The sequence below is a fragment of the Seriola lalandi genome, unplaced genomic scaffold (genome assembly GCF_002814215.2).
Source record: "Seriola lalandi dorsalis isolate HSWRI2012SDOR001 ecotype SW California unplaced genomic scaffold, Sedor1 jcf7180002054941, whole genome shotgun sequence".
Lineage (NCBI taxonomy): Eukaryota > Metazoa > Chordata > Actinopteri > Carangiformes > Carangidae > Seriola > Seriola lalandi.
Window position 1 is genome coordinate 250,163 of NW_019525492.1, and position 24,585 is coordinate 274,747.

At 40.8% G+C, this 24,585-nt stretch overlaps 1 protein-coding gene and 1 long non-coding RNA gene across 2 annotated transcripts; both read right to left on the reverse strand.

Annotated features, from left to right (window-relative positions):
- Positions 1–9,102: 9,102 nt before the first annotated feature.
- gbp (glycogen synthase kinase binding protein) lies at positions 9,103–11,026 on the reverse strand. The gene has a single exon (XM_023393629.2). It carries the CDS (start codon positions 10,910–10,912, stop codon positions 10,397–10,399), a length of 516 nt encoding a protein of 171 aa, XP_023249397.1. The 5' UTR covers positions 10,913–11,026; the 3' UTR covers positions 9,103–10,396.
- Positions 11,027–12,403: 1,377 nt separating this feature from the next.
- LOC147817559 (uncharacterized) lies at positions 12,404–14,575 on the reverse strand. The gene is made up of 2 exons (XR_015436265.1): positions 13,238–14,575; positions 12,404–12,752 (listed from the first exon to the last, which is right to left on the reverse strand). It is a non-coding gene; the product is annotated as an uncharacterized LOC147817559 (long non-coding RNA).
- Between the last annotated feature and the right edge of the window lie 10,010 nt (positions 14,576–24,585).

A 24,585-nucleotide genomic window follows, 5' to 3' on the forward strand; every position in this document is an offset into this window, starting at 1 on the left:
CATGTTTTATTGACCTCTGACCTCTGCACCAAGGGTGAAGGTTTGTATTTACATTTCAATAAGCTATACGCAGTAACAGATCAAATATTTAAAGTAAACCTTAAATGACTTGTTGATGGAAAAGAGAGAATCATCAATCAGCTACAACTTTAGAAAAGCTGCTAACCCAGAGACGCATCAGTATAACAATCTGTTAATGTGAGGCTGCTAACGTTAGCTAGCTAGCTAGTTTATTGGTGACATGACTGTTTGTGACGAGCGTCCCAACCAGGTTCATCACTCTTCTATGTCCCCTGGAAACACATCCGTTGTCGTCTGTGCTACTTGCAGCGTATTTCTGAATGTGTTTGTGTCTATGTGTTTCAGTGTGTTGAGCTCTCAGGGCCACCGTAGTTTTGAATTGTTGGTCAAATAAAACAAACAACAAACAAAAACACTCGACTTTTTGTGAGTAAAATATGATAAATGGATATGATAATGGAAATAATCACTAGTTGCAGTTTGGATACAGTCATTTAGTAGAAAAACATAATACAGATTCAGTGTTTTGTCTTTTTATTCATTCACATTCAAACACTCATCAGATGATCAGCGCTCAGAGTTTCACCTGTGCTGCGTTCACACGTCAGCTGCTCAGAAATAACGACCACACCAGAGAGCGAGGGGAGGGAGCGACACTCCACTTCCACTTCCATGTTTCCTGCTTTCCCAGAATTCCCAGTGTGGGATTAGCATTAGCCCAGTTCTGTTGAGAAGGAAGACGGTGGAGGTGGATGGAGATCGTTCCAAGGGCAAAGCAGCAGGTGTTCCCAGCTGTGACGGCAGGTGAGGGGAGAGGAAACGAGGCCAGGAGCTGCTTCTTGTCTCATCAGGACGTCCGTGGTTACAGACGGAGTCCTGCTCAGTCTGAAGTGGGTCACACACACACACACACACACACACACACACACACACACACACACACACACACACACACATCCTCTGAGAACCATGAATATTCATTGTCTCAGTGTAGTTTTACATCTCCTCTCTCAGGCTTCTCTCTGGAGCTCTAGTAACAACAGGTCGGTGAGCCAATCAGAAGATAGGACGCTCTGAGCCTCTCTTCTGATTGGCTGACTGTTTTCTGAGTGATCCAATAAAAATATAGCAGATTTCAGGTAAAAACACTCAGAGAAACCAAATCCTGCAAGGTTTGGATGGTGGGTCCAGGTGGGCGGGGCTTGGTGACTACTTTGTTGTGACATCACAAAGTTCCAGAAGTCCTGACGGCTGGTTTTAAGGCTCAGTTTCTGAATACAGGCTGTGTGCATTTCTCTGTGGACTGAGGCTTTGATACTTTCACAGTATTAATATAGAAGCTAGACCTGATCTATAATCACACTACACATGGACAGAGACCTTTACACTGGAGGAGTGTTAACTGTTTTAATGGAGAACAGCGCAGTGAAGGTTATAAACTAAATGTTCTGCAGGATAATTTTTTAAAACAGTATTTCTTCGTTTTAACACATTCTCAACACTTTGCATTTTTAGTTGTTGACCATCTGTGATCATCCAACATGAATGTGACCACAAAGAGCCGAAAGTAAAACTTCATCAGTGAGGAGTTTAAAAACTGGAGCTGCAGCTGAGTTGTAATTGTTGAAGGTGTTTGGAGGCTCCTGCTTCATCTTGTGTGTCGCTTTCGGCTCTGACACCTGACGACCAGGTGAGCATGGTCATCTGCAGCTGACGAGCGGCACTGATTTTAAACAGGAGCAGCTTCTTTTCATCAGCTGCGTCTGAGCTATTTTCTCATCTGGTCCACACACACACACACACACACACACACACACACACACACACACACACACACACACATATACACCATCTTTGATATGAATTAAAACTGAAAAAAAGGATAAAGAATCATGAATCGACTCCAGTTTCGTCATCACTTCAAACCTCAGGCAGAAGATTTTTAGCTTCTATTTTTGTTGTGTCTATTTTTGTAGCAGCTGCAGTGTTGTGACATTTTTATCTGCGCTGTGTTTAAATGAACGTGGCTGTGAGTTCAGAGACAGAGCGAACTGCAACAAATACACACCATGAATTATACAGTGGTAACGTCGATTATCCTGCTACTTTAATTACTCTTTAGAGCTGTTTTGTTCCACAATATTTATCTTTAACGAAGATTAATGTTTGTAAATGAAACTTCACCCTAGTAAACTAAAAGACAAACTAACACATATACACAGGGGTTATATACAGAGTTTGACACGATCAAATACAAACTGAAAGTGGTACAGTAAAAAATATATCTAAAACAATAATAAACATATTAATATTTTAGATCTGGAGCACAGATTGAAAGTTTTCACAGTTTGCATGAGGTAGATAATGTTCCTTCCACGTTCAGACGTCTCTGTGTGGGATTTCTTTTAAATCTTTGGCATGTGAGAGAACTTAACAGTGACCTAGATTAGTTAAATCAGTTATTGATCAGCAGTAATCTTGATAATAAGTAACACAAACACCGGAAGCAGCATCAACGTGTTGTTTTAACACTGATCAATAAACTACAGAACATCTTGTCCAGGTTATTTCCACATTAAAAGCACATGAACACACTGAAGTCAGCAGAACGATGTCCTAACTCGGGTATAGAAACATCCGAGGAGCACCTGAACGCAGCGAGAGTTCTTCTCTAGAGAAAGTGAATCAGGTTTGAGTAAATGACACAGAGATAAAATACAAACAAAGAGAGAGCTGTGCTGCTCCTGCTGCGTCTCAGTTTGCAGTGAATTAGCTGCTATTGTCAGCGGCTGCCTCCAGCCTGTGAGTGATCAGATGGAAACATCAGAACCAGCAGCAACCGACAGACTGATGATGACGCCCGGCGAGCGTCACTGACATCACACCGCCACCTGCAAACATAGAGGGTGAATGAGACTTAATGAGAGCGAGGAGTAAAAGACCAGATAAGAGGATGAAGGAGGGAAATGTGATGCTGAGGGATGATGATGATGATGATGATGATGATGATGATGATGACTCTGTTCTTCCTGTAGTTGTGTTGTAACATTTACAACATCTCCTGTCAGGAGAGTCAGGTGTTCACACTGACAGTATTTAATGGATTAAATAAAAAAAATCATCAAAGTTTATTTTATAAATAATTTGCTTCTCAGCTTCTTGTGTTTTAGTTAATGACAGTAACGAGTGTCTGTCTGCCACATGTTCTACAGTCGTTACTGAGTTTTATTATCTTTCATTTCTCTCTTTCTGAAAGCCTCATCTACAAATGAGTCTGTCCTCCTGTGCAAAACAAGCCCACAGGTCGTTTGTGCAGCAGGTTATTATGACATCATAGTTACGTTTTGTTGCTAGGCGACATCTAGTGGTCGTTGTAATTATGACAGGAGCAGAGGGAAAAGTGTCAGTGACGTAGTGTAAAGAGAGAGGGTGATCAATCTGTTGTTTATATTGTTTCTATTATGCACGACCGTTCGTTGTTATTATTGTAACCACGACAACAAAGATCGTCCGATGTTGACGAAGTAATTATTTTAACCCTAAACCCTGACCGAGTAGTTGTTGTGCCTAAACATAACCAAGCAATGACCGTTAATACAGTAACCACGGCAACGTTCGGTAGGCCGCTCCTGGTACCGTCGCGTGTTTTTTATGGTAACCATGACAACCGAGGTCTGGTACACATGCCGCCGTAGGGGCGCTATTTCAGCTGACGCCCCTATGGGTCGTATATCAGAAGGTTGAAAAAACGACCTATATGGTTGTTTAGGTTGGAGGAGAATACAAACACATCACAAACACACGCAGCCCTGTACACACGTGATATATATCTACATATATTTAATTTCCACAAATTAAATAAACCTTTTTTTTATTTTATATGTAAGTTGCTTGTTTTAAATCGCTCACTGACTGAGAACACCTTTACTTACAAAAATGGATTCTTTGATTAAGTCGTCACTTGTTTTCAGTTCCTTTAGCTCATTAACACGTAGCATTAGCGTGTCATTTGATTTTGTAGTCCTATGGATTTCCATCGCTGATTGAATTTGATTATGTCGAGGCTGAAAAGAAGAGTGGCGGTTCAGTTGGAGGTCGAAGCGTCTTCCTTCCAGGTTTTCTCACGGTTGAAGGGGAAACCTCTGGTGTGATTCTGCATTGACTCTAAATGGCGGATGTGTCTTTAAATGTGTTTTACTACCAGCTTGTGTTCAGACCTTTCTCCACGCTGTTGTGTGACAGTCAGACTGAAGCAGTGACATTAGACATGGTGTAAATTTAACCTCTCAGATTTCCATTTTAACCAGCCCTTCAACACCAGTGAACCTCCCTCTCTGACGTGGGCTCAGCCTGCAGCAGAAGCTTGTGTTTATGTGTTTATGAGTCATCGGGTAAATATTAAAATCATCATAGAAATAAATTTCACACACAAACATCTTTACGCCCCCCAATCTGTTTTCCTGCCGCTGGAGACGTTTTATAATCTGCTGTTTAATGAGATTACACATCAGTTCAGAGGAGATGAGCTGTGTTCGTGATTGAATTCTGATCTCAGTTTATCATCTTTAACTGCAACTGGAGGTTTGAACCAGTAAAACTTCAAAGTTGCTTCATTAGTATTTCACAGATTGAGTGTAATGATTAGAGTTTATCAGGGCGACAGAGAGGGGGGAGAGTGAAGATGTCTGGTCAAAATATTTTGAGAAATAAAAATTAACTAAAAGTTAAAGAAAAGAAACTTTCTTGTTATTCTATGACTTTATTCTCACATAATGACTTTTTCTTGTGACATTATGATCCATCCTTCTCTCTCTCTTGTAAAAATAATGGTTTATTTTTGTGATGTTGTGACTTTCTCTTTTAAAATTATGACTTTAATTGTAAAGCTACTTTATTTACAATGTTATCAAAGTTATTTTACATTTTTACTTTTAGTTACTTTTAATAGGGTATAGACTGATGTGAGTGGGAAAGTGAACACTAGATGGTGCTGTGCTGCCCTCTAGAGGACACGCACCGTCATTACACCACAGAGTCTGATCAGGATGTCCAACAGTCAGATCATCAGAGGAAACCTTTGGTCTGGTTTCCACTTTTAGATGCTGAACTGCCTTTTGTTGTTGCGACACTCTGAGCAACACCAAGTATCTTCTAACCTAAAGTGAGATTCAAAACAATCATAGAGAATAAATAAGTGTAAATAATCATAATTAATTCATATGAAACATGTAAATTATTCTGAGTATGAAAAAGAGAATAAGTTCTATTTAAATATGTTTCATTATTTCTTCATTTGGATCTGTAGCATTTTAACAGCAAATTGAATGACAGTCAAATAAATGAATAATGGTTTAATCAGTGTTTTTAAGATTTATTACAGTTCATTTTAGATTTTGATTTTCTGTTTTTTAGGTTCTGATGTGCTAAAGAGTTTTAAGTAATATTATTAATGGAGCTGTTAGTGGAACGTGAAGTTGTTCTCCTGTCCATATGATCACATTTAAGGGGCTTACTAATCAAAGTTAACCAGATAACTAGTCTCTGTTTTCCTGTTGATCCTCAGTTTGGATCAACACGAGCTAATGATCAGCCAATGAGTGTCCAGACCCAAGAGAGGGAACACCAACACCTGAAGGACGCACCTACAACCTGTGGACAACCTGAGTGGACCAATCACCTGCAAGATCCCGGAAGAACATGGCACTGTGGGAGGTGAAGAAAAGAATAGACACAACAGCATCGTCATTACGTCGGTGTCTGGACAGTTTGATGGAGTGGAGTCACAAAAACTTGCAAAACAATAACTGAATGTGCAACACTCATCCATTAGAGCCATGTACGATACAGGAGCTCACCTTGAAAATATCATATAGCTAGCATAGCACTATAGCAAGCTAGCTGCTACTAGGGAGGTGGTTAGCTTGACCCCACGGTGTCCTGGGCCTAGCCAGGAAGCTAGCTGCCAACATGCTCCCCCGAAAACCTCTATAGGTTCAAATTAGGGTCAAAATGATTTAGAGCTTGTAAAGTGTTTGTTCACACATAATTCCAATGTCTGTAGTTGTAAAGCAACTTTTGTAAACATGTAAAATAAATCTGCAGGAGAAATTCAAGTTTATGAAAGTGGTGAAGAGATTTGTATTTGTTTAAAAAAGACAATGTGAATCAAAAACTCTCAGAGTGTCACTAAGATACCATGGTCACAAGGTCAAAACTGTGACTTGTGAGGTCACCACGACCTTAACCTTTGATCTTTGACCTTTCACCTTTAAACACCAAATTCTAATCAGTTTGAATCCTGGTTAATTTTCTTCTGGCAAATTTGAAGAAGTTCCCTCAAGATGTTATGGAGACATTGTGTTCACAAGCCAAAACCATTATTTTGTGAGGTCACTGTGACCTTAACCTTTGACCTTTGACCTTTAACCACCAAAATCTAACCAGCTCATTCTTGGGTCCTAGTGAACATTTGTGCCAAAGTTCCCTCAACGTATTACTGAGATATCCACGAGAATGAGATGGATGGACGGACAACGTGAAAACAATATGGCTGCTGCTCTGACTGTCGCCGGCGTGGAGGAATAAAAAACATATATCATATAAATAATATACCTAGTGATACATGATATATATAGAAATACACCTAAAAACTGAATCCATCTGATAATGTCCTGATTGAACTGAACGCTTTAGAGTTTGAATGTTTCTATGTTGAAGCGTCCTGAAGGAGACACAGTATGACTCAATATGACGGTGGAACAATGAAGAATGTTTGAACCTGAGGAGAACAAACAGTTGGACTGCGTCTGCAGCTATCTCACCTGATGATGTCACGCAACATGACGTCGGATACAGGAGGGGAGGTGTCGCCTTTGTGTTTTAAATACAGTGGCTGCTTTGCTATTTTTACCTTGTAGTTTGTGCGCCGGTTGCGTCAGGGATGCAGCGGAGCTGAGTGGGAGGCCGACCTGAAGAATGAAGCTGCCGCCCACACACACACACACACACACACACACACACACACACACACACACACACACACACACACACACACATCAGCTCGCTCACACTGGAAGTCTTTGAGTCTCAGTTTGCCTCATTTCACACAGATTCTGGATGTTTGTACAAGTATCGCTGCAGAAGCTTTAATCGTCTCCTTGTGTTAAAATGAAGTGGATGGATGTCATTACTTTGCAGCCGTTGGTGCGGGTTGATTAAATATTCCCTCAGCAGTCAAACACTTGATTCATTCATGCTGGGGGCAGACAGAGGAGGCAGTGCAGAGAGAATAAGATTGAATTTTACATAACGGGTCGAGACCGAGTTTTACAGCTCCACATAAAATCATTCTTACTCATGAGTGAGAGGAAGAGCTGATGAAGGAGGAAGAGGAAGAAAGGAGTGAGTGTAAATAAAGGAAAGCGGATCAGCTGATCGTTAAATCACGTTTCTGGTCTTTTTTTGTGAAAATGAGAGAAAATGTTGAATCGTTTATCAAGATAAAACGTCATTTTTCTTGTTCCAGTTTCTCCAGTGTGACGATGTAACATCTATCTATTGTTTTAGATCATTATTATTATTATTGTAAACTGGATATATTGGTTTGTTTTTTCATTAGTTTGAGAGTTTAAAATGCATTTTCCACTAATTTCTGACTACTGCAGATTACTTGAAAATAACCTGTATATTTCACTTTGTGATTAATGTTGATAAATGACTCAAAAAATGAATCAGTTATCAAAAAAAGTTGAGTGTCTCTATTTAATGTCTATGTATTTAGTTTTATATCATTATTATAGTAAATAATAAATAAATAATAATATTTTTTTTGGTTTTGTGTTTTTTCATTAGTTTGTGATCGGGGGAATTCAAAATGCATTTTCCACAGATTTCTGACTTTTTCTTTAAACTAAATGTTTAATAGATGACTGGAAAATAACCACCACTTTATTCAGTAATGAAAATAACAGTTAGTTGCAAACCTAAGTATCAGATTAGAGATCCTCCTGCAAAATGATTTTTTATATTTGAATACTTAATTAGTGCTGGAACAATTAGTCGAGCTGCACAAAAATTAATCTACTATTTTGATAAATGATGTAAAAGACAAATCAGTTATCAAAAAGAAAAAGTTGAAATCGTTCTTGTTCCAGCTTCTGTAAAGTGACCATTTGCTGTTTTTCTGTTTTATATCATTTATAAACATTATTATATTAATGTTTATATAAATGTTTTTTAATGTCACCTTCGGCTCTGGAGCTTCAGCTTACTGTTCTTCTTTCTTTCTTTCTTTCCTTGTGTAAAGCAAAAAATGTGCTCAGCTGTGCATGCAAAGTGTGATTTGATTGAAGTTTAGCTTAATTAATGATGATAAGAGTTAGCTGCTAAATACTCAATACATTTTTCATTTAATTGACTAATTAATTATTGGAGGAAATGCAGATTTTTGCTGGCATAAGAAATTATTCAGTTGAGAGAAGACCTGAAAGACAGCAGCAGTCTGTGTGTGTGTGTGTGTGTGTGTGCTTATGTGTGCATGTGTGTTTGCACCAGGTGAGTGTGTCCTGTCTTAACCTGTGATCCGAGGCTGAACAAGGATATGTGTAACCTTTGAGATCACCCGGAGGCCAAACATCCACCCACAGACCCACAACATGTTGTCAGCTGCCTCTGTCAGCTCCGTCTGCTGCTGCTGTGATGGATGAAGACACACACACACACACACACACACACACCCTCAGTAACCGAGCAGCGACAGCAGAGGGAGCCGCCATAAACAATGTGTAGGACCTTGACTGGCTCAGAGCTCAGCGGCGAAGCCACCAGAGCAAAACATGTTTTTCAGCGTTGGTGTCATGCCCGCCTGCTGTGATCCACTGAGGGGGAGGGGGGTATTTATAGGCCGATAATGAGCATGTGTCCTTCAAGACCACGTTGTCCGCACTCACAGGCCCACAGGAAGCAGAGCAGGGACACACACTTTCACATGTAGGACAAGTCAAACTACTGACAAAACAAGTGAGGGAAGTTTCCGGAAAGACTGCAGTTCCTCCTTGAGTCACCAATAAAACTCTACAGAGGTTTGGAAAAACAAACTGTGTTTATTAAGACAACAAAAAAAAGGCCCTGAAAACTCAGGAACATTATCAGATACTTCGTTACGAAGCAGTCATGGCGATTTTTCTTTACACAGAGAAGAAACAAATAAAAAACAGACAGAACTCCTTGCAGGAATTCCAACAAGGTGAAAGCACCACAGAAGTGTTGTCATGTGATGGCAGACCCCCCCCCCAGCATTACAAACATACAGTTACACATCATCCAAAGCCCTGTGGGAAAAGGGCGTGTTTTCTCTTCTTTCCCATGCCCCCCCACCCGCTTCTCCTCCACATGTTTGATGTCCATGTTCCCCCTTTGAAAAGATGTCTAGAGGAGAAATGCGGAGCTGCCGGTGACAGAGGTACAGAGTGTTGTCAGTGGGACCCTGAACACACCATGTGGCATTTAAAGTCAAAGTGTCGAGAACAAACCAGCATCTCTGGAGCTCATTTCACTGATGTGTCTGGTTGAGATTGAGGAACCCGAGGGCAGTTAAAGGACAACCCACTGAACAACATAACAATAATAATAGAGGAAAAAAGACGGTGGTGGCTTCCTTTCTCTTCTCTGTGCAGCGGCTCTTGCCGCCCAGCATTAGATTGTAAACAAAATGGACTACTAAACCTCCCAACCCCCCCATTATAATGGTCTGCCAGAGCAGGGAATGGCTAGTTTACACTTCAGCCATGAGGAGCCCTCCCCTCCCCCTCAAAGAAATGAACAAACCCCGGGATGCAGTGGTAAATAAAAAATAAAATAAAATGAATGAGCCAGGACTTCCTGTCACTGTGACTCCATCATCCGTCAACTAGAAAAGAAAAGCCATTGTTCAGGAATCACTCGACTCCATCTTCACACACAAACACACTCCATGTGATGCGTGTCTTCATTATACATCAACATTAGCCTCTTAAAAGGTGGAAAAACATCATTTCCCGCCAAATAAAATGTCGACAAGGTGGATTATTTTTGGTGGTTTAAACCTCCACTGCATCCCTACCCCCCCTCCCTACCCCGAAAGTCTGACCCACAAGGAGACATTCAAACATAAACAACACGGCTCATTAGCCGGGTGGCTAGCGAGTCGGCTAGGCTGACTGCTAGCCAACGTAGCGTAACAAACGTTACAGACAAATCGATGAAAAAAATTGATGAAATTAGAAAACATAGCTACCAGTCCTGTGAAATTTAATTTGAAACAGTCCGTGTGAACAGTCTCAGTGTCGGTGTTCACCGCTGCGGCGGAAACCCCGTCCACGGTTCGTCCGTTACGTTATCAGCACGGCACGTTGTCCGCCGCCTTGGGGAAATCTCCACAGTCTGCGGCGGAGAACTGCAGCCTCCTCACGGCCTCTTTAATCAGGTTCCCCGATAAAATTAACTCCTGGAGCAGCCGGTGAGGATCGTCCTCCTCCACGCCGATCCTCTTTTTGTTCCACGGTTTAATTTGGTCCCAGTCCTGGTCGCCGTTAGATCCAGGGATGTTATACGGGCTTGCCCTGCTGCTCCCCCGGTGTCCCCGGTTCCGGAGCCTCATACAGCAGCCGTTGCGTTTCTGCGCCGGAGCACCCGTGCTGCCGTTGATGACAGTCGCCGGTTTCACCGCACCGGCGCTGCTGCCGGTGAGCCCGTGCAGGCAGGACATGGACACGGACACCGTCTTCTGGTGGCCGCCGCTATTGTTGTGGAGCTGCAGCGCTTCGCCGATCTTCGTCACCAGCGCGTCCACTTCTTTGGAGTCGACGGTGACGGACTGCTCCAGAAAGATGTAGTTCTCCTTCCGACAGGGCATGGTGGCGGATACTCGTTGCTCTCTGGGTGGACGTGTCTGTGTTTTGTTATTGGTATGAATGAGAGCCCCGGGGCCGCTCCTCGCTCTCAACACGCCGCTTGGCACTAACCAACAACCCGAGTTGATTTGTAAACAATGGGTGACGCGTTGTGGACCGTACCATATTCCTTGCAACAGGGGGGGGTGGTTTGTAAACCAAAATAAATGACGTTGGGATACATACGTACGTGACTTACACAATAAAACATCAAGCTAACATTAAGTAAAGCCACAAAATTATTTACGACACAATAACTAAACTGTATCACTTGTGCGCGCGGTTTTACAGGTGCTCCGATTTCCCGCCTCAACCTAACCACGCTCCGGCTTTGGACTGCTCCCTCCAAATGGACATTACATAACTCCTAACTGTCTGCTGCTGTCTGTCCACACAAAACAAACAAAGCACATTTTTTTTAATGAAACAAAATGATGAAACCACGTTGAACCTAACCACAAAATGGCCTCTCGTATTTATCGTACAGTCCAAGCCTGAACAAACGAACGTATTTGTGAACAAACCAGAATATTATGTTTAAAATAATCAGAACACGTTGTGTAACCACAGTTCAATGTTGCACCAAAATCTGTGACCCATTAGATAAATTGACCCAATAGCATTTGCAGCCATGTTGTTGTTTATATACACCTATTACATGCTTTATTTTGATAGCTGCTGATAAAAATAGTTTCTCATGGATAGAATTGCACATTTTGATAGCTATAAAGAAAATAATACTATACTACACTGTTTGGTTAATTTTGATAAAAGGAAATGATCAAATAAATAAATAGGTCGCAAAATATTGTGTAACATCTGTATTATAGTAATAATGCCTCTTTTTTTGTTTTAATAAACAGTTTTAATCTTCATTCAAATTTCCAGCACACTGAGCATATACTGTATGATGTAATAAAACTCTCCATCTTTGCACTGGAAAATCAAAAGTAAAAAATTAGATGACCATAAACTATATCTAAATACATTAAGTTGAAACAGTTGGCTGTGAATTTGATGAGTGAATGTATAGAGCAGCCGCTGGCATCCAGCTCGTATACAGTGACAATAGCAGAGCAGGGAGGGTGTGTGTGTCTGTTGGAGAACACGGTGTACATTTCTGTTTCTGAGAAACAGCAGCCGGGCTAAACCTGATGCTCCAGTCAAAGAGAGAGCCCTCATGACCATAAAAGGAGCTACTATCACTCTCACCACGTGGTATGTGAGCCAATCGGAGGAGGCCGGCTCAGGCTTCCTGTGTGTCTCAATGGCAGAGGCAGCAGGAGTCCAGTCATACTGGAATCCAGTGAGGTTGTAAAAGTTAGGTGTGACAGCAAAGAGTGAAACCGAGATAAACTGTCAACACTTCTTGAAACATTAAACAGCAACACTTACTTAATAACCCACTCCAGGTCAAAATACAGGAAGCAGATCATAACATACAAATAAAAAGACATGTTTAAATTATTTTATTTATTTACATACACTGTGCTATGTATGTACATTAAAGTGTAAAAAAGTAAAGCCTTCATACAAAGTGCAGTAAAGAGAAAAACCTAAGTCAGGTCAGTGTTTGCTGTGACCCCTCCAGTTCTCCTCACAGTTCTTCAGGTTCTTCAGGTTGATTGTTCTAGCATCCTGGAGAACCTGCCTCAGTTCCTGTGCGGATTCAGACAGTTTTCAATGTCTTCTGAGATCAGGACTCTGTGGGGTCCAGACCACCTGTTGCAGGACTCCTCGACCTTCTTGTCTCTGAAGATAGTTCTTTATGACTCGGGCTGTGTGCTTGGACTCATTGTTCTGCTGCAGGGTAAATGTGGGACAGATTAAATGCTGGATAATTATCTAAACATCTAAAGAATCTAAAACCTTTGCACAGTCCTGTATGAGGTTCATCTGCAGTGCATCTGAGATATACGACATTTCACTTCTGTTATCTGTGTTTATCTTCCCTTTATGCTGGTTGCATAAGTGCAAAAGAAAAATGAAATAAATAAATTACTTAAGTCACTTTAGGTGAGTGCAGTTTTAAGTGAAGGGAAGACTTATAATACAGTAAAATATTCAAAGATTACTGCACATTGAAATTCTTAGCTCGCTGTCCCCTCTGACTGTCGACCATAAAAAAATATATATAACAGGAAACAGATGAAAACAAATCCCTCAAATAGATATGAAAATAAATAAGTATAAAATGACAAAAGAATATAATAAGTGTAAATGTTTCTGGTAGAGGAGCAGCAAAGAAAGACAACAGGAAACTAATGGACACCAAAAATAAGATTCACCTGTTAATAAAATTCAAAGGAGTTGAGTTAAAGGAGCCACAGGTTGCATTCAGGGGTTTGGTCTGAAGGTTGGAATACACAGTATTCAGTATTTGTTGTTTGCTCTGATGCATTGAACAACTTCTGCTCCACATCCACGCCACAGAAACTTGTTTGTTTGTTCCTCCTCTCCCACCAACTGTCCGTGTTTTCGTCTGACGGCGACCATGATCAGTTCTCAGTCTTAACCGAGCAGCTCTGTGTCTGAACCTACAACCAGAGACTAACCAGAGCGGGAGGAAGCTGTTGGACAAACGACTGGTGCAGTCAGGTCATGTGACAACAAACAACATGATTTGTGCCTTCGTTTTGGACGAGTTGAGTTGAGCTCATTAAGGCATTTTAATGCTTTTTAAGCTCATTTGTTAGCCCAGTGTTGGGCTACGTCCACACTACTATGTTTTAGTTTTAAAACTCATCTCTTTTTCCTACGTTTCCTCGTCCCATCCACACGACTCCAGATTTTTTCAGTTCCAAAGAAAAAAAAACTCTGAGGTTGTGTTTTATTTTGAAAACTCTGGGGTTGTTTTGTCTGTGGACGGGCAGAAACTGAGACCTTTGTAAACCATGAGGTCACACCCACGGTCTCTCCTGATTGGCTCTCATCAGCCTGGACTACCAGTGGTGAACACAACATGATAATGAATGACAGTGTTACCGACCTTGTTGTCTTTGCTAGCAGCTGTTGTTCACTTACATTCCCTGTTTTAATGCTACAACTGTCTTTGTCTACTTAATCTACTTCCTGTTTACACCTTGCACATGCTCAGTGTAGGGGATGGTCATGTATGTGTGTGATAGTATCGTAGTCATGTGGACGTTGCTTTAGGGTCTTTAAGTAAATGTTAGAGACCCTAAGACACATCTCTTACCACAGCGGATGGACAAGGGACGCAAGTAACGATTATTTTCATCATTGATTCATTTGCTGACTATCTTCTGACTGACTGAAATGATCAATCAGTTGACAAAATAGTTGCAAATTAATTTTCTGTTGATTAACTGAGTAATTGTTGTAACACGAGAAACCACAACGTCTTTAACACAAACTCACAAACACGAGCTTTAAGCTGCTGCACTGGACAGAAGTGGATGGTGTTCTGTGTGTGTGTGTGTGTGTGCGTGTGTGCGTGTGTGTGTGCGTGTGTGTGTGTGTGTGTGTGTGTTAGTGTGTGTTGTTGATTTTTAACCCATGATCCAGTAATAATGAATCATAATACAAAAACACATTCAGAACACTGCAAAAACAACTCCACACCGTCCACGTAAACAAGACAATCGAGAAAAGTAATGAGTCAGTTGAGTCATGTTATACACCCCCCCCACCCCCCCGATTCTTTGTCTTTACGCTGAGAAGTCGCTGCAAAACAGGAGGAAGTGAGCTGGCAGAAAACTGGGTCACACATTTCCTCAGTCTTTCATGTCTTCCTGTACGTGAGTCAGCGGCAGTGTAAACAGCCCCGCCGCCTTGCAAATACAATTCCTGTTTGCCTGTAGCAGCAGCTGCCGCTCTCTCACACATTCCCTGAATCGACGGCAGTGTGACCTCATCATCCGTCTTTGTTTGAGCATGTGTGAGACCGTCTGTAATCCTGCAGTGTGAGAGACAAACAAGGGAACCGAAAAGGAGATCGTTAAACCTCAGAAACAACAACACTCAGTAGAAAACACTGCGCTGGTCTCCTGGTCCATGTAGGGGAGTCCTGGAGGACTCGAGGCCCAAAGCGGCCCCTCCTCAGACTGTCACTCAGCATGAAGTCACATTCACAGCTGTGGAGGTTGCTCTGTATTTAGAGGTAGGGGTTTAAATAAAGAAGTAGACGGTGGAACTCACATTCATGGCACCTTCAGACCAACAATAGCCCTCCAGCTGGTGGTGACACACAGACCGCAGAGTCCAGTTTGGAGGCTTATAAGGCTTATCTCCTGAGTCTGATGCTAATGTTTAAACAGGACTCAGGCTACGTCCACATGGATGCGTACTAGTTTTAAAATACATCTCTTTTGCTATGTTTACACCTGCCGTCCACACGACGCCAGAGTGTTTGAACGACTAAAACAGAGACTTTACTACTGGACTACCAGTGGTGAATACAACATGATAATGTGTCAGTGTTACTGACCTTGTTGTCTTTGCTAGCAGCTGTTGTTCAGGTAAATTCAGCATTTTAACTCTACAACCGTCTTTGCTGTTCCTCCACAACTAATCAAGCGCAGAGAAGACTATCTGCTTCCTGTTTACACCAGTGCCCAGTGTATTTTTTCACGTCATTTTCAGATTCAGACGAGACATTGCAACTATAATGGAAGGAGTCAGTTTTATGTCATGTTGCTGGTATGATGTCACTATGACATCAACAGGTGTTTTCTGTCTATTTTTGCTGAGAGACGCGTCACACGTGAAAAACAGGCGAGAGGCCGAATCTCTAGATCATGTGATGCAGCAACAGGGTGTGTCACGCAGACATTTTGCCCGCCCTGACCTGTTAACATGCGCCGAAATGCGAACCGAGATGTTGGGAAGCCGTGACGCACACGCTACGCAGACAGTGTGTTCCTGGTGTAAGAGTCTACAGACACGCTAGCGGCTCTGTGAGGCTGCACTGAGGCACAATGATGCTTTCGAGCTAAACGCTAAATAACATGATTTTGATATATTATTTTACAAATTAGCATATTTTCCGTATTTTATACAGGTTTTTGACAACATTTGGACAATTAGCCTAAAGGATTAGATTAGATATTCTGTACTTTTGTTATTTTCAGCAAATCCAATAAAAAGACCAAACACTGAATGTCTCCTACTGACAAGAACAAATTATTCCTCTGAGTCATAGAGCCCCATTGTTTCTAACAACTATTAAAACACATCATTGTTGCTCTGGGTGACATGTTCCTTTATCACCATGAACACACACACTGTAGTTTATTTAGCCTCAGTCCCACACACACCGTCCTGCTGCCACAAGTACTCAGGAGAGCACCAAATGTGGATTAATCCGCTGCTGAAAATAGTCCCTAAAAATGCCCTATTTCCTCCTGTTTGAGCAAAGCTTCATAAAAACTACAGTGACCAGAAAGTTGGGTCTTTTCATGGGATTTGTTGACAGGAAGAAACTGTCCTTTAACCAGGGGGAACCACAACAGTTCCTAAAGTTTATTCCTGGAGGTTTGTGAAGCTGCCGGGCGCTGTGACTAATTTTGGGAATGTGTCTTTAAATTCTGATCCACGTCAGCTGCTGTAAATCCTTTAAACGCTCCGTCCTGTGATGATTATTTTGACTGTCCGCGCTGTACTTTACAGCGGGCCGCGGTGCCACTGGAGCTGGCCGAGCTGAATGGAGAGCGAGCTGAAAAGAAAACAGGCCTTTCAGCCAGAGGATCAACTTTGATAGCAGTTGGAGCGACGCCAGCAGCTCGGGTTCACCGAGTTTGTTTCCCCCATTCAAAGAGAGAGAGAGAGACGCCATTTTTACACCGCCTCCCCCCCTCACTCTCTCTTAGACACACCTCTCTCTCCCTCTCTCTCTGTAACAGGAATGTGAGGGGGTTGCACATGGCAGGAAGTAATATCAAAGGATTTATTTGTTGCTGAACCTGCAGGCCTGTGGGGGCCGTGTTGTAAACATGCACAGAAACATTATCACAGCCTCAATTACAAGCAGCAAATTGAATAGAAAAGTTATTGAATGTGCCGTTGGACCACGTCCCTGAGGGTCACTCAGCTGACGTGGAGAGTTCCCACACAGCACTGAATGTCCCATTTATACGATGGCAGCGATTCTGTCATGTGCTACATGCTTCATACTAACTACCCTGACTTACAGTTAAACATAGACATTAAACATAGAGATTCTGACACATCGTTTATATTCGATGCTTCCCGATCGATGAGCAACAGGAAACACAACAGATGATGAAAATCCGAAGGGAATTCAACCCACATTTCAATATTTAATAACCCGCTAGCTACTGTTAGACAACAGCTAACGTTAGCATTCAACCACTTCTTAGCTAACATTACCGTTGGCTAGTGCCACATGATACAATAGGAAAGAAAGATATTAATTCTTAAACATCAACGCAGATCTCAGACACGTTTATTTCAGCCAGGAAGTAAAACACACTGGATGTAATCAAGCTAGCGATGAACTTCAGCTAGGTGCTGTATTGTTGTATAGTTCACATTATGAGTCACTTTACACTGTGTTTATATTGTTCTTTGCTTTATACTTTAATTTCTAGCACTTTTTTTTTTTTTTGCATTTAAAATATGAAACTGAATTTTACTCTGAATTCATCTCTTGAAATTTTCACTAACTCATTTCACTTATTATTTTTCAACGTTCACAAATTGACAATGAAAAATTCAAGCTTTAAAAGATTTGAATCCTACATATTGAGGCTGCTCAAATTAAACAATCGATCCCGTCTGAAATCGAAACAACAATCAACCAGTCAAGTTACGCTCCATTGGTCATGTGACTGGCTGAATTTTTCATTCTTAAATTTTTGAACATGTGAAACAGATTTGTCATGTCACATTTCAGTTATTTGATACAACACAAAAACAATAAGTTTACACACGTCTAACGTACTTTAATAGACGAGATAATTGGTTTTACTTCTTGTTCCATAATGTCACAACCACAGACCCCAGATAAAAAGGTTTCCAGATGTGAGGTTTGCAGCTGGATCCGTCTCCCTGCTCTCAATTTTCCTAATGTGAAATGCTGGAAAATGATCCTGTAATTAACACGTGTGACCTCACAGTGAAAGTTAGACTGAAACTAAACTAACTAAAACTCCTGCTTCACCTCTGACCTGCTGTAGGTTTTGTGGGCACATTTTCTCCAACATGTCAGATGTCTTCATTTTCATTTTCACCACCTGACTAATGTTAGTGATGTGGAGCAACATGCAAACAAAACCCAGGTACAAAAAAACCCCTGAATACCCCCATGAATCAAAACCCTGAAGTTCACCTGGAGGTGAAACAGTTTAATCATTAATAACAGAGTAAACTCACTGAGGATCAGATTCAACAGTTTTATACTGTAAAGTCACTTATTACATGCACTCCAAAAACAAGTTGTACAACTCAAAGATTCTGTTCTTTCACTGTTTTCTTTTTATGATTTGACGTATGCGTTTAAAGGAGACACTACAACAGCATCAATCTCCAAAGTCCGACTAAAATATGCTTTTTTTAAATTAACATATAATTTAATATAATAATATAATTATATGAAGCTTCTTCTTTCTTCTTGTGTCTTTCCCTTGTGGATGAGTCGTGAGTCCATTGAGTCAAATCTATAAAAATATGTAAAACAAAACATCAAACATGTGAACTGCTTCATCACCAGTTTACATTTTCAACATTACATAACTGAACGTGTCCTGAAGTCATAGAAACAGAAACGGACACCATGTGCTGTGTGTGTGTGTGTGTGTGTGTGTGTGTGTGTGTGTGTGTGTGTAAACTTGTGCTGACTGGTTGTTTTTGTTCACAGCCGCTCCCACCCTGAACACACTGACCAGTTTTCTTAATCTTCATAATCTATCAAGTGGCTGCTTCTCAGAGTTTCTGTGTGGAGCATTTTTCACCCTGGCAACTCGGTTGTTAACGATCCAACACGTTACGTTCCTGAAACACTGACACTCCTTTATCCTTTTACATATATGACCTGTGTCCCAGTTTAGAGGCCACGTGGCCCCTGGATCGGGACACAGCTGCAGTATCTGCAGTGTGTTTAGGATGTGTGTGAACAAAAGTCTGTAGAATGACAGTAATTATCTGTAATTAAAAATGTAGCTTGTTATTATAAAGGTTAATGTACATACGAACAATTTAAAGACTTTCTCTGTAATTTCAGGGTAAATCTTATTAGTTTTAAAATTTATGTGACTTCTACATTCAAACTTTGTAATTCTGGATGAAATGTGTCAAACTTTTTTTCATCACATCAAACATTCAAACAAAAAAGTCTGAAGTACTGGAATGTATCCCAGCATGCACTGGAAGGAAAGCAGGAAAATGGTTTTATCACACAACAACACACACACACACACACACACACACACACACACACACACACACACACACTCAAAGCTATGGACAAAATAACATATATGTGAAGAGTAACTTGTAATGTTATTGTAGTTGAAGTTAGCATGTGTGCTAACGTTAAACTGTGAAACCACAGTTTAAAACGTTCTCTAACACTAAGACTGATGATGAATAACGGCTCCTGGACTTTTTGCACCTTCCCTCCATCACTTATGGACGGCTGCAACAGCTTCCAGTCGACCTGTCAGACTGTTGCACCGTCCTCACTGAGCTATGAAGTATTATTTTTACATTTCTATTGTGATTTATACTTGTTACTAAATAAGATTTATCCACCTCTTTATTATGCAAACTTGTCTTGTGACAGTGAAGTTCACCTGTACCTTCATTCATAACTGTATTCTAGTTTTAATTTGTCAGTTACAGTTGATAGATTGTTGAAATTAATGCAGTTTTAATCTGAAATTAAGTTTTTTATGAAGCTTTGTTGATGGTTTTTATGGAGCGTGTCTGGTATGAATTTTAACAGTAGCAGCAGCACAGTATAGAAATCACAACACATTAAAGTTTTTCCTGAATCCGTAATTAATCAAAGACTTTCTATGTTGCTTTAATCAACAACAAACATGATAGAAATGTTTAAATGTGTCCGTCCTTCAACAGTGACAACACAGGATCTAGAGATAGATACTAGAGTTTGTGCTTTTCTACTTAGTCTTATGAATTTACCAATTTAAGTAATGAAAACACTAATTCACCAAAGTGACCTGTTAGATTCATCATGAGGCAGATGGTAAATATGAGAAAAACATACTCAGTACAATTTAATCACAAGTTTATTTATTAAACACCTTTTCAATGACAACAATGAAGTTGTGAATAAAACTAATGAACATGAGCTGTACTACACTGACAACTGCTTCACAATCTGAACTGTCAATGTTCAGTTCACACTAAAGAGTGTGTGAGGTGAACACATCCGTCTCTGAGGTCACAGCATCACATCTATGAAGAGTCTGGTTCTGGTCCAGGTTGCAGTTCTGGTGGGTCAGTTCCATCTGTTTCCTACTGAACACCGTTTCATGTTAAACTGGTCGATACTTTCACCTGTGAAGGTGGTGACTGTGCTGGAGCTGAACACATTCTGCTCTTCAAATGTTACTATCATCTATCAACAACAGTAGAAATGAAGTAAAAGGCAAGAAACTGAATCTGTGAACACTGAGGACAGAGAATAATAAACACAACTAGAAAACTCCTGGAGAACTTTTGAACGTTCCTGCTGCTCGGTGCGTGAACTTCACACAATGCTAGCTGCTAATACTAGCTCGCTAGCCCCGCCCTCTCTTCTGTTCAGTCCATGTTTTTTTCACCAAGAAAAAAAAAATGCTAACGAAATCAGCGGCTAGCTCACTCAATTAATTACAGTTTTAAAAATGTGGTACAATAGCACATAGACTAGATAAAAGAAGCTTGATGTAAACCACATCAAAATTAAAATGCTGCAGTTAAAACAGATAGCATTTCTTAATATTACACATTCAGATAACATTCTCACCTTAAAAAATTACATAATAATAAAACACGGACGGAAATATATCAGTCAAAGACACCTACTGTTATTGAGCTTTACATGATCTCCATATTCTGTTGTGAACTGTAGATACAAATCTTACAAATCTTAAAATGATTCTTCTCACAATAAAAACCCTGAACGCTTCATTAAACCCAGAAGAATCTCTGTTTGTTTTTCAATGAAGTGTTAAATCATTTTATTAAAATGTAAAACCCTAATTTACATAACCTGATTCATCAGTTATCAAGAACGACTCCCTCCAACACCGTCAGACCTGTCAGCCTGTTCTCCAGCGGAGCCTTTAGTTCCTAGTGCTGGCGTCCCTCCAGGGACATGTTTGAGTGTTGCGCCACAGGGGAACTCCTCCCCCCCTCTCTCTGAGGAGGATGTTCGTAACGAGTGAGTCACACCTGTATGTTGTCTTTGTTTGATCAGAGGGTTCTTTGTGGAGGAGTCGAGGTGCAGCGGGTCCTGGACCGGATCCAGTGTCTTTACTGACATCCAGAAAACAGGTTTAAAGAACAGGTTTGTTTCTTTGGGGCAAAATAAAACAGAAACATCTGAAATACAACATGGAACAGACATGGAAAGTTTTATTACTGAAGAGGAAGTTGCTTATCGGACACACCGACAGAGATAAATAATAAATCTGTACGAATATAGAGCTTTAGTCTTATCGACCGCTCAAAGTGTTTTACATTACAAACCTCCTGCACACCACCAGTTTTACATCAAGGGCAATTTGGGTTCAGTATCTTGCCCAAAAACACCTTGACATGCGTACTGGAGGAGCTGGGAATTGAACCACTGACCTTCTGATCAGTGGACAACCCGCTCCACCTCCAGAGCACCAGACAATCGTCAGGCCTCTGCTAACATCTATTTTTCACTCATTAGAGCAATGTACCCGACGGTTCAACAACACTGTCCACGCAGAGTCGACCGTTTATTAAATCATAACGAACATTATCTCAAGGTATAAAGGGTGAAAAGTATCGGTCCGAGCACAGAACCTTGTGGAACTCCATGACTAATTTCTGTGTGTATGAAAGAGTCATTATTAACATGAAGTCTGACAGGATAGTGCTGTTCTTCCTAAACCTCTGTCCCCAGATTCTTCAGCGCAGAAGCCATGTTGGTATTGAGTGAGGTCGTCTTTGAGTTTTATTTTAGTTCTCCATCTGAAAAAGTTTGAGAAACACAGATCTAACTTCCACTTTTAAGAAAAGCTGAAATAATATTTTCAGGGGAAGTTTGTAACAAGAAGTTTGTTGAGTGGCATGTCAAAAACACTTTACAGTCCAGGTCTGAATGTTTATGAGGGTGAGTTAACTAACTACAACACTGAAGTTAATATTTTACTGTGGGAGCTTTGAAGCTAAAACCTCAGTGAGTTTAGTTTCAGTTTGAGTTCAGTGAGAGAAACAGAAAGTAAGAGGAACCGTCGGAGCTTCGGTAAATGTCACGTCGAGGTTATGAAGATCGTTTGGAATCAAATCAGTAAATGAGCTGCAGCACGAGGAGAGAGAGCGGCTGTTGTTTTCAGTCTGTACTAAATTAAATCAGAATATACGACTTCCATTAATAGCACTTTAATAACTGAGGAGATGAGGCTGAGGTGAGAGAGGGACACTGACGTTTCCATGAATGTTTGAGCTCCGCAGGTCGCTTGTCCACGGAGACAGTTTGATGAACTCGAGGACACGTTTGTCTTCCAGTGAACAAACAGCTGCTGAGCTGAGCACGCTGAAAACACTGAGGTCAGAAGTGGTGTGGTTTGGCTTAATATAGCACATTCAGGACACACACACACACACACACACACACATATGAAGACACACACTCTGCTGCAGCCACTGCAAAAACTCTGCAGCAGAACTGGAGCTTTATTACTTTCTGACATTTAATTACATTATTTTATGACAGTGTATGCAGTTAAATGATAATTAGCAGAATTATGATCACACACACACACACACACACACACTGCAGTAAAGTGATTAGAGCAGGTACAGTGTGTTCTGCTGAGCTGTAAAACGTCCTGTCTTTCAATTTCTGTTGTTATCTGCAGTTGAACAGTTGGGCTGTGTTTGAACACTCCTCTGAGACACACACACACACACACACACACACACACACACACACACTGACTAAACCACAGTAGTTTGAGAAAGACAGTACATGTAAGCTGAACATTTGAGACCGATAAGGGTCATGAAAAGCTGAAACGCCAATAAATAAATGATCATTTACCCCGATCAGCTTCAACTAGAATCACCTCCTCGTGGTCGTATCCCTCCGCCGCTCAGACTAGTTCCAGGTTACATCCCTGTTTATCCAGAGACATAAAATATGAAACCATTCGTCTGAAATTTTGTCACAATTGCTGTGAAGTATTTAGTAATGGCTAAAAAGTGTTTTCTGAGGTCACACTGACCTTAGACCTTTAGCCATCAAAATCTAATCAGTTCGTCCTCGAGTCCAAATTAACGTTTGTCCCAAATTTGAAGGGATTCCTTTGAGGAGTTACGGAGATATTGTGTTCACAAGGCGAAAACAGCATTTTGTGAGGTCACCGTGACCTTTGACCCTTGGCCCCCAAAGTCTAATCAGTTCATCATTGAGTCCAAGTGAATGTTTGTGCCAAATTTGAAGAAGTTCCATAAAGGCGTTACTGAGATATCATGTCCACGAGAACGGGACAGACGGACGACCTGAAAACAAATTGAAATAAAAATGCAGACTCTACTGAGATCGGCGTACCTACTTTCATCGTCATGGTTACTGTAATAATAGTCATGGGGTGGTTAGGTTTAGGAAAAGATGGTGGTTTGGGTTGAAATACATACTTCCTGAACCTGAGACGATCTTTGTTGTCATGGCTACAATAACAACAACGTAGTTAACTTTGTCGAACCGCCGTGGACAATAGAAACAACATAAACTGCTGGTTTCACATGGGAATCGAACACCAACACTTTTCCCTTCCTTCCTGTCATAATAGGGTTAGTAATACAACCACTAAATGTTGCCTAGCAACAAAACCTAACTATGTGTCATAACAACCTGCTGCACAGATGACCTGTGCGCTCGATTGAACCACAGTCTCTGGTCCATATGAGACCAGCTGGCAGTGACATGTTGGGTGTTCCTCAGGGCTCGACCCTCGGTCCTCTCATGTTCTCTGTTCACTGTTTGGACACAGTTCATCTCTTATTTTGTTATTCTGATGACTCACAGCTTTATCTTTTAATTATTATATTACATTATTATTATTAGTTGCTGTTATAGAGGTTTCTTCCTGTTGAAGGGTTTTTCCTCTCCACTGTCACCAAGTGGGAACTGTTTATTGTGAGGTCTCGACTCAGACTGTGAAGTACCTTGAGATAAAGTTTGTTTTCATTTGTCGATGTTCAAATAAAGTTGAATTGAAAAATTTAATTGAATCAATCGCAATAACAGGATGCAGCTTGACACCATTCAGACATGTATTAATGCAATAAATCATAAATAAACTGAATCATTTGTAAAACAGAACAATTTTGGTGAAAAGATCGAATTATAGAAGAAAAATTAGAAAAATAAAGAAACCAAATAAACATTAAAACTGTGTAAAAACTTCTTTCATTGTGTTTATTTCTGGTATTAAGGCCTGTCACTGTG